Genomic DNA, 10,971 nt, shown 5'->3' with positions numbered 1-10,971 from the left:
GATGGCAGTACTCCCCGGAGTGGGGAGCAGGATCTGGCCCCAAGGCTGCACGATGCAGGGGGACACGTGTAAGCCAGCCACATGTTGCTTGGCCATTCTTGTGAAAACAAATGAACCTGTTATTTCCCAGCAGGGCAGGAAGGACCTGCAGACCAGTGCCAGGATGGGCTTTGGGGATGGAAACCCTCCAGAGGGGCCAATTAAGTACATCAGCATCTGGGCTGTTGGTTTTTTTTAAACCAGGGATTATTTTTTAATTGAGGCAGCGCTGGGAGAACAGCCTCACTCACCTCCATGGCTGGACGAGTGCTGAGGGCTGCCCACAGGGAGTGAGTGTGACAGCTCCGAGGACAGAAGGGAATTCCCAGATCCCATCCCTAAGCCACAGATGCCATTCCTGGGGGTGCCACCCACTGAAGTGCCAGCAGCTGGAGACAATGGAGCTGTGAAGCTCCACGAGTGGGACCCTCCATCCATCCCAGACAAACCTGACATCCCATACCAAAAGGCTTTGGATGCCACAGAGCATCACCACCTACCTTGTTCATCCTATGTCTTGGAGCCCCCTCACTAAGTGTAGTTAGAAGGTAATTAGCACTTCCTAATAACTAATTCCTCCCACATGGGCCAACAGGTCCCTGACCTACTCTCCTCCTAATCCAGTTTAGTACCAGTTGAGTTGCTACTTGTTGGAGCAGATTGGGAGGAAATGCATTTTTTCCTTCCCCTGGGAGGTATCCAAACTGTCTGACCTCGCTGGCCCTAACGAGTTGCTGCCAGACGAAGGGATGCTGTTATGTGCAGGGGGCAGCTGACTGCGCCACCGGCCATGCACTTGGGAGGGCTCTTTGCACAGGGCGAGGGATGGGAGCAACTGGCTTGTCCTGGGCTCACCCAGCGCTTGGGAAATTCGGTGTCTGTGGCTGATTCCTGCAGTTGGAGCATCTGTGTCTGTGCCCTGGTTGGGAAATAAAGTAAATGCCATTTTTTGGCTGAAGCAACACATATGGGAATGGTCACAGTGGAGGGGCTGCAGTGGGACAGGGTGAAATCCCATCAGCTTAAGTGGAAGTCACCCTGCAGAAAGTGTTGGAAAATACTTCTGGAGATGGATCTGTGCCACTCACCTCCCTTTGGCTGCAGGTCTGCCCTGATCAGGAGCATGGGCAGAAGATGGGTGAGTGAGGTGCAGTATGAGCTAGGGAGCTGCTTTGGCAGGGGGGTTGGACCCGATGATCTCTCAAAGTCCCTTCCAACCCCTAAGATTCTATGATTCTCTGATTGCAGCTGGGGACCAACAGCACCTGCCAGGCTCCACCGCAAGCTCAGCCCTCTGTCTGAACCACCTCAGCCTCATCCTGGCCCCTGGATGGGACCGGCTTGGCCAAAATCAACACCCACCTGGCAGGCGCTGCCGTGCTGAGGTCACTGCTATGGGAAGAGGCCGTCTTGGCGTCTGCTGGCTCCTCTCTCCCCCGCGCCGGCAGCAGGGGAAGGCCACGTCACTCCCCACCCGTTGGAGACAGGCGAGGGATGGCCAGGACAGCCCCAGATGCAGCGATGGAGAGGGCTTTTCCCCAGAGCCTGATGCTGGTTTCTGTGCTGCAGGCAGGGATGGTCGACACACCCCCACGCTGCTGGGATCTGGGGCTTGACAGGTCCCCCAGCACAGTGGGGAGCCCACAGAGGGGTACAGCAGGGGACTTAGCCCCAAAGCACCGGTTTGAGTGTGCGCCCTTCCCTTCATGGATGAGCCTGAGACACTGTGCAGGGGCTCAGCCCTCCTGTGCCCCGGGTGTGTCAGTGGCCGTTGGGTGCCTGAGCGATGCTGCTGCTCCCGAGGGTTTGGGTTTCTTTCCCAAGTGCCAGTGGGCTCAGCGCTGGGAGAGGGGACTCAGGACTGGTGGCTGGGGGTCCCCTGAGCAGGGGTGAGGCACCTTCACTTGCACCGTGCTCCTCCTGCTCCTTGCTTGAGCACAGAGACACAGTATTTAGGATCAGCCCCCAGCTTTGCTCTACACCCAGCTGTGGGTAGAAGGATCCCTGCCAAAGAGAAGGGCTGTTTCCCTGCCTCCAAACTGACCAGCGCCTTGGCTCCTGGACGGAGCAGGCAAGGCTTTGCCAGCTGCTGGAGTCCCTACAGGGGCTCAGCCAGCCCCAGACCCCTCTCCAAATCCCTCCCCACCACCGCAGAGAGGAGTTCCTGTGTGGGTGCCCTGTGCCGAGGCCTTTGTGGCTCTTTGCTGCTCCCTCTTCTGCAGCCTGTAAAAGTCAGGCAAGCTCAAGCTGCAAATAATTTATTAAAACCAGATGTGCTCGCTCAAAGCTGCCACGAGGAATTTCAGGGCGCTCCAGCCCTGGGAGGGTCAGAACTGAGATCCCAGCCCTTCCGCCATGGGGCTGAGGCAAGGCTGGGGCTGCCTGGGTAGCAGTACTGCCCTCCTGGCCGGCTCGGCTGCCTCTCCTTCCTGCCCAGGGCTCCAGGAAAGGGACAGGGAGGAATTCCATCCATTTGCAAGAAACTCACCTCTTAGAAAACCACTTTCTCTGCGTGACTGAAGAGTGAATTATTGGAGCTGGGCTGCAGAGCAGGGAGGGAAGGCAGCTGGAGGTGGGGCGGTGGAGGACAGCATATCCCAAATGGCATCTTCCTCCTGCCGGAAGCAGAGATGGGACTGGGGAGCAGAGATCCCACCCTGTCCCACAGCCCTTTCCAGCAGCAGCAGTGTGGTCCAGCAGCCACACGGTCAGCCTCAGATGCTTTGTGTCCACCTCTGCACTGCCTTACCTCATGGCCACAGGTGCATCCCCAGCCCCTTCACCCTGGAGGAGTTTTGGCATCGACCCCACCCTGCGCAGTTTGGATGTGAGCGGGTGGATTTTGAGGATCAGCAGGAGCTGGGATGAGCCAATGCTGAACAAAGCAGGCTTCAAGCCCTGATCCCAACACAGAGCTGAGCCAGGCCAAGAGCGAGGAACTTGCCGACGCAGCAGCCTGTGTCCAGCAGCCCCTGGCCAGCTCATGCTCGTGGCTCCCACACAGCCATCGGCTTCGGTCAGGAGAGGACAGGGCTGAGCAGAGCCCATTTTTCCTAAATCAAAGCACCAGCTGCCTACGTTCACTGGGGCTGCCTGACTAGGGACAGATTTGGTCTGCATGCAAGGCTGAGTCTCCCTCTCGTCACTCTGCTGCTCCCTACAGCACCCCCAAAACTTTTGCTCCATCCCCTGCCTTTTTACCTCCAGCTGGACCATTGTAACTGTCTGCCCCATCCCTGCAGCCCAAGTAGAAGTGGATGGGAGAACAGCACTGGGCCAGGGCTGCTGGTGGACCAGCAAGGCTCATCCCACACAGGTAGGGAAGATAAAACCTCTATTTTTAGGATTTACTGGACCAGCTTGAAGTGCTGAGTGTCCCCTGTGCTGACCCAGCAGCTGGATGGGGTTTGGAAACAAGGAGCAATGGAAATGCTGAGCTGCAGCTGAAAGATGGAGAAGAAAGACTGTGACAATCCATCCCGCAGCAAGGGGCAGAGCTGGAGCAGAGGGGCACAGGGTGCTGGCAGGGATGTGTGGCTCCACACCAGACAGCAGGTGCCCACAGCTTTTCCCCTCCTGCACCCCCCCATGCAACTGATGCTGAGATGGGAGCGTGCCTCAGTCCCGGCTCCCGCTCCCCTGCCCAGCACAGACAATAGCATCCTTGTGACCGAGCCGCCCTTCCCTGGATGTGAACGTGATGAGGGGAGGCCGTGCAGCTCCACGTTTGCTTAGCCTCTTGACCGTACCCAGGGTGAGATGCAGCTGGCCCTGAGGGCTCCTCAGGCAGGGCCAGAGCAAAGCTGAGGCTGTGGGCACAGTCAGGCACGGGGGTGGGAAGTCAGGGACTTGACGCAGAGAGTCCTCAGCTTTTTGTAGAAAAGGCACCTCTGGGCTGGGTGGGAGTCAGGGCTGCGCCGGGTCCTGCTTCCACGTCCTGCAAATCTCTGCCACTGTGCTGGGAGGAGCAAGGTTTAGGTCAAGGCTGCTTGGGCCAGGCTCACAGAGCACACTGGAGATAACGTTCTCTGGCAGCAAAACCCAGGGAGACAGCAGCAGCAGTAGCAAACCTCATATCAAGGGTTTGCCAGCTCACAAAATAAACTGGGACCAGCCCATCTGGCAGCAGGAAGCTCTTTTCATAGCTTGACTCTGAGCTGCTAACGTAGGAGGTGAAGCATCCAGCAAGGCAGCCCCTTGCTAAGTCTCATTCCCACTGGTGTCAAGCTGAACACGTAATACCACGGACATCCCCGGCCCCGGGCACACCACGCACGCCTGCTACCAGGCCTCGAAGCCTGACCGCGGGTGGCTGCTGGAACACCACTGCCACCCCCCCTTGCCCAAATCTGTCAAGCCTTCAAAACTGGCACAGGGGGCTGAAAAAAATAATCAAGTGCAGCAGGAGGGAGGGAGCTGAGCCGCTCTCAGTGTTTGGTTTCGCTTGTGCTCAGTCAAAAGCCAACTTGAAGTGCAGTGAGGGTGACATCAGTTTTGCAGAGAAACCCCCATCCCTGGCAACTCTTCCTCTGGAGGAACCAGGCAGGTACTGCCTGTTTCATGGGGGCAGATGCCCAGGGATGTCCTGCAGAGAGGTTGAGAGACCAGTAGAGGAGCCAGACGTGTGAACTGACACTCCTGGTTATTAAGTCCAGATATAAGCAGACTCAACATCCTCAGCTGCCAAGGTCCTTTTTCATTTTCTATTGTGTATGTTTCTTAAAGCTGACAAGACTCAGTCCTAGGAAATTAAAGGAGCTGAGGCTCTCATCACTGCTCAACACAAGTTATTCTGGGTGACCAAGGCTGGAACCTCAGGCCTCCATGGAGTGGGGAATAGCCAGCGGCACAACTGGCCAGGGCCGGGGAGTTCAACACACACATAGAAAAGGTGGGTGTTGTATCCCAAACAAACACAGCTTAAGGCAGCTGCTACTCTAAGGGACACAAAGGACGTACAAACGTCAGATGTCTGTCTTGCTATTCCAGCACGAGATTGGTGCCAGGAATTACACAAGACTCTGCAACTTTCAGCAACAGCCTGTGCTGGGAGCTATTCCCTGCTCCCAATGCAGATCCTACCGCTCCAAGCTGCTGAGTGGGACCTTCTTCCGTTCTTCTTCATCTTGTCCTGCATCACCTCCAGGCAAGGCAGCCGCTGCAAGAGCTCGTGCTGCTACTATGAAGAGCAAAACAGGAAGAGCCAAGCCAATCAGTTTCTTAAAACTTATTTTAATATCCATGTCTCATCTGTTGGGTAGAGCCAAAACAGTCTGGCCTGGTTTAAGTTACAAATTCTTCATACACTTTTCTTTAAGTAAATGAACAGTGTGGCAATCGGGTCTGTTACTGGAAGTGAAACCCATATTAACAAGGAAGGTGTCGCAGCCAGAATCCTACCAGGGTTCTTCAGTGCTATCAGCCCCACAAAGGCCAACGCTGTCCCCAGGGCCCTGGATGGGTGTTGCACAGCAGGAACAAACGTGTCTGACACAAAACTAATCACACCCACAGAGATAGCACACACTATGTGTCCAAGAAACAACAGGACTGGGATAGAAAAAAAAAACCCTTTTAGGATTCTCCCCGATGTGGACAGACAGCGAATCATCAGTTTCAGCAAACAGGATCAAGCATCAACCCTGATTTCACCTGACAAGAGGCAGACTAGATGTGTCGAAGTGCTGCTTGCTAAACAGTTAACTTCTGGAACAGAGCAGCAGGGATGAAGTGGGCTAAGAAAGGATGGCTGAGGATTTAAAGATGCAGTATTTCTTTTGTTTAAAACACTACAGTTTAAAGACCACCTTAATGCAGCTGCAAGAGAATACATCCAACTAAAAGCCCAAGAGTCACTACAAAAATAGTAATAATAAAAAAATCAAAGCAGCAGTTCTCCACTTCCTAGGTACATTGCTTAATTTCAGGAGATTCCTCTATTATTTCATTAACCACAACTTCCTGATCCATTGTGAGTGCAGGATTTGCAGACGATGGCTTACAGTAAGGCAGACAAGCGGTAGTTCTCTCCGAAAGCGTGTGACAGAGAGCTTGGCTTGACATGGGAATGCTCTTCAGGCACTGAGCACAAACAGGGCTCTGGGTGCAATCCTGGAGGTGCCACAGAGGACATTCCACCCCATGGTGGTGTGGGCATTGGGTTACAAAGTGTGCATGGAGCTGTTTAACCACCACCCTAAATTGCAGTAGTGCACTACTCAGCTCCCTCCCGAGACAAACCTTGCCCTCCAACACTGCATCTTTAAATATTTCTGGCTATGAACTCCTGCCACATGTTAGGAGCGCTCCAACCTGGCTGCCACATGTTCAAGTGCTGTGCTTTTTGTGGGTGCTTCCCGTTTTTCCTTCAATGCAAGGGGAAAAGGGGGCAGAGAGGGGACCAGGCTGGCGTTTCAGAGCAGGCAGACTCCAGCTGAAGGCCCAAGACCGCTCCAGGCAGATTACAGAAGGGAGACAAAAAATACTAATTAGGGTGTTTGCTCCCTTCTAGAACATCATCTCATTCCCTCTCGTTTCAAATCAGCAGCAGTGATCACGAGTTACGTAAGTCAGCGAGTTTTGAAAGGAGAGTGTTAAGGGAGAGAAGAAGCTTTGCTGCCAAGTCACCTAACTGAGAAGAGCAGACGAGTTTTCAGCTTCGGATTTTTATAACATGAACAAGATATGTACAGTACTGCACGAGCACAGATCCCACCTGCCATCGACTGAGTCGTGCTCCGATTCTTTCCCATTCGCTGCCTGCCTTTCCAACAGCCAGCAGCGATCACGCTCAGGAGAGCAGAGTGCAGGTCCTGAACATGTCAGGGTGTGTTTTCAAAAAGAACAGCACTTCAAATAAATTAAAAAGGTGCAACCGTTGTGAGAGCTGTGAAGCAGCAGCTGAAAACCTTGTGGCAGTCCGAGCTGTGATCCACTGTGATCACCAATCTACGCAGGCCCGTTCTCGTATGGGCTTCACGCCCTCCTGAGAAGGTGAATTATATTTAAGAGGCCACCCCAAGGGAGCAGAAAGCTGCACCATCTCCAGAATGGACACTGCCATGAACCTGCTAATACGGGTTTCACTTTGAGTTCAGAAAACTGTTTTCTTCCAAAAAAATGTTATTTTTAAAAAACTGAAATTAATTAGGGGTAAAACACTAACTCTAGTGCCATGAACAGGCAGGATCAACTTTTTTCCCCTCCAAAGGGCAAAGAGTCATATACCATCCCCAGCTGAACCTTGGTGCTTCGAGCTTTTCAGGAGATGTTACCTAAACTTTATTAAAAGAAAAAGAACAATGTTTAAATATCAATACTGGACTAGCCCAGTCTTTTTCCAAAGTCCACATTCTTCATATGAAGCACACACGGCGTCCTGGATTCCCCAAGGCTGCATGTTCAGAAGTTCACAGTACATGGAACCATGTCTTTTTGTATTTTTCTTGAGTTTCTTCTCCTTGCTCAGAGCAGCCACCCTTTTGTGGTCACTGACTGGATAAACCTCAAGCCATCTCCTATCCACATGGCTTGGCCTAGATGCCGAAGGTTTTCTTGATGAGAGTTGATGTTGTCATGCTCTATGGATGGAAAAAAGCAAGAGAAAAAAAAGCACCTGGTACAGGTTTCTTGCGACCCTTGCAGATTCCTCTATTCCAAAGCTGTTTCTGAAAGTCTTTCTGAGTTTCTCAAGCAGTTTTCTTGCCTATTACTCTGTCTCAGTTTGAAGAGCTGTTATTGGATGATCCAGAGGTTGATGCAATTGCAGCTCCAGCTGGGCTGCTCGTGGATACAGATTTGCGGATGTGAGGCAGCAAGTACGGGTCACAGGCCAGCTGCTGAACATCTATCCTGTCCTCCTTTCGGTAGGCCAAACAGCGTCTGATAAATGCCTGCAGATACCCCAAAGCAAAACAAGAATCAGTGGAGGGACAGAAACAAGCAGCTTTTGCTGACAGGCAACTCCCTGTGAGCGGGGGCAGTGTGTCAACCCCAGCGCTGAAACTCCTTCCCCAGTGACCAGGGACAACTGAGCTCCATTCACCAGAAGCTTGTCTTTTATCAGAAGAAAGCACGTGCTGCACCCCATTCCACCCTCAGCCTGACAACTACAAGGCAAACCCACTGACCACTCTGCAGGAGGCAAGCACCGAACACAGAACTCCTGCTGCTTTCAGCGAAACCAAGGAGAAGGAACTGCCTGTGCTCGTGATCAAACTCCCTGCAAGATGATTTACCTTTGCTTCTGGTGTGACTACTGGCTTTGGAGGGAACTGCACCTCGGTAGCTTTCAGAATGGTGTTCTCCTGCAGAATATCTTGTTGTGATTGGTTGTGACCGAAGGGCTACCAAAAAAATGGATGGTTAAAGGTTGATGACAGACCTTAAAAACCCCACAAGGCTGCTGTTTATCGTCACTTGACATCAGCATTTTTCCAGGCAGGAAGCACATTAATGTTGTGAAGGTGCTGCAGATTCCAGCCAGATGAGCAGGACACAGTGATCCCACAGCTGAACTGAAAAGACCAGGCTGGAACACGTCTGGGGTGTCTCCGGCTCTGCTTGGAGGGATCTCCACCAGCTTTTGGACCTCGCAGGTCAGCTTGAGCATGTGCGAGAGAGCTTTCATCTACCTAAGGCAGCAGGAGATTCACCCACTTCAGCCTTTGCTGGGCTGGTTCCACCTTTTATCTATAGACAATGCTAAGCAACTGTTTGTCAGCCCAGGCTTTCACAACACCCAGTTACCAAGGACTCCTGAAAACAAGACTCGACAGAATCCTTTTCCTGCTCCAACCTATTTCTTCTGTTGTCATAAAACAAATTACCTTTTCTCATGACAAATTGCCTCCTCCTCCTCATCCAGACTCTTTCCTTACGAAAGCCATCCTAAAAGCTTCTGCAGTGATCTCTATACTTTTTTTTTCTAAATCACTGGCAGCTGTCAGGCAGCATCAGGCTGGACAAAGACCTTGTACACCGACAGTGTCACGGAACAATGCCAGACCAAGAAGGTCAGGCGGCCAGCTCTGCCCACGGTGGCCTCAGTGGGAACATGCTCAGTGGAAAGGTATGTTCTGCAGAACATTGCTTTCAAAGGAAGCACTGTATAGAGCAACACACAGCCTAGTAAATTCTCCCCGCTTCATTAGCACAGACTTTGCCTTGGAGACAAGGTGGAAGCACCTTCTAAGCCTGGGAAGAAGGAGGAAGCAGAAGCCAGGGCTGTCCCCCAAAAGGTTTGGGAATCACCATTAGGAAGAGAGTGAAATGACTTCTTACCTTCCTGCCATAGAGACACTGATAGAAGATGACTCCCACTGACCAGACATCAACTTTATTTGAAATCTTTGGTGGTTCTTTCCCAACCACAAAACACTCTGGTGGTAAATACCTGATTAGGAGGAAGTGACAACAGGTTATGAGTAGCAGCTCTAAAGACTTTAAATCTTTTTCTAGGCAAGAACAAGCTTCTGAGGTCAGGCACTGGCTTGGGAGTCAAAGGACCCAATGTCATTCCTGTACATGTTTGGGTCAGCACGTACCCCTTCCAGGAACAGTGATCCCAAGGCCTCTCCACATGCTCATGGTCTGAGCTACTCAACACAGTCAGCTCCTCTTCAATCAGTACACATGAGATAACACCACTTTCTATTATCTTCAAAACTGGTATTTGCTACTAAAAGGACTTGGCCAACAATTCCACAACAGAAACACACAGCCAGTATACGTATTGCTAGAAACACAACCCCAGATGCCTCGCTTTGACTGCTGTTAGTTTCATTTTTAGGAACAAAGCTGTACAATACAGAACGCCTGAACAAATGTTCCTGCACAACTGTTGCCCATAGTGACAGCCTGCAGCTTGGGTCATATCTACGAGTCTCAGTGGCACTCACAGGTGGTCTTGCTCTTAACCATGGGTGATGCAGTGACAACACTTGGCACTGAGGATAAAGTATTGCTGAAAGTATCTTTCGCATGCCACTTCAAAGTAAAACTCTGGCTGTAGACAACACTGAGATTTACATCTTTTGTAAGAACTAACTATGGATTTTCACCTCCTCTTTTCAGTGGAATTCCCTTCCCATCTCCTTGATGTACCTGAATTTGCAAACAGGCATTGTATTCTCCTCCTCCTTGCTTTAACTGTTAAGACAGTGCCATGATAGACTGTGAAATACCAGCCAAGCTCCACTCCAGAGCTCCCTATCTCAGCAGCATATGCAGTTTTTCACCAGGCCCTTTGGATAAGAGATGGTTTTCAAACACATAAACACTAACCCACTGAAAAAGCTGACAGCCTGAAGAACCATTTCCAGGGTCTGAAACCTTTGGTGCCTCAAGCTGTCAACAGACAACAGCAGCACATACAGAGCTGACACAGACCCAAAGCTGGCTAAAAGCTCTTCTTGATCTGTAACTTGCAAGTGCCAAAGGCGACACTTACCAGTAAGTACCAGCCCCCTGCGATGTCAGTTCCATGCCATCAACAGAGTTGTAGCTGTCATCATCCATGATTTTGGAAAGTCCAAAATCTGTGATTTTTATCTCTCCACATGCAGTACCATTGACTAGGAGAATGTTACCTAGACAAGAGGAAGGAAACAGACCCTTAGGACACATATGTAACACGAACAAAAAAAGAAGAGTAAAATTGCATTGAATCCTGGCACTCTTCATGAGAGGACAAGGAACCTGCAGAGTGAGCTGCAGCAGCCTGGGGTGGATGTTTTAACACTCAATATCCTGAGGTCCAGAGACAACTCAGCTCCCACCAAGTGCTAAACTGATCTGCCCATCCTTGAACGACCCGGTATTACTTAGACCCTCCAGATTCTGAGTCCTATTAGCCTGAAGACCTCCTTGCTCATGCTGTTTTTACCCCTCCCTAAGGTCCCACTAGAAGGAAGGGCAGGTCAAAAAGGAGGA

General features: G+C 51.4%; 1 protein-coding gene across 2 annotated transcripts in view; it reads right to left on the bottom strand.

Annotated features, from left to right (window-relative positions):
- Positions 1-5,260: 5,260 nt before the first annotated feature.
- TLK2 (tousled like kinase 2) overlaps positions 5,261-10,971 on the bottom strand; it is a gene marked incomplete at its 5' end in the record, with an annotated part of 39,060 nt that continues 33,349 nt past the window's right edge. For both annotated transcript variants that reach the window (XM_084275565.1, XM_084275566.1), the window contains 4 exons: positions 5,261-7,931; positions 8,277-8,384; positions 9,322-9,433; positions 10,490-10,628. In XM_084275565.1, coding sequence (XP_084131691.1) covers positions 7,758-7,931; positions 8,277-8,384; positions 9,322-9,433; positions 10,490-10,628 — 533 coding nt within the window. In that variant the 3' untranslated portion in view covers positions 5,261-7,757. The remainder of the gene's footprint in view (positions 7,932-8,276; positions 8,385-9,321; positions 9,434-10,489; positions 10,629-10,971) is intronic.

This window comes from Gallinula chloropus (genome assembly GCF_964237585.1).
Source record: "Gallinula chloropus genome assembly, chromosome: 26".
NCBI lineage: Eukaryota > Metazoa > Chordata > Aves > Gruiformes > Rallidae > Gallinula > Gallinula chloropus.
This window is presented reverse-complemented; position numbering and strand designations above follow the sequence as displayed.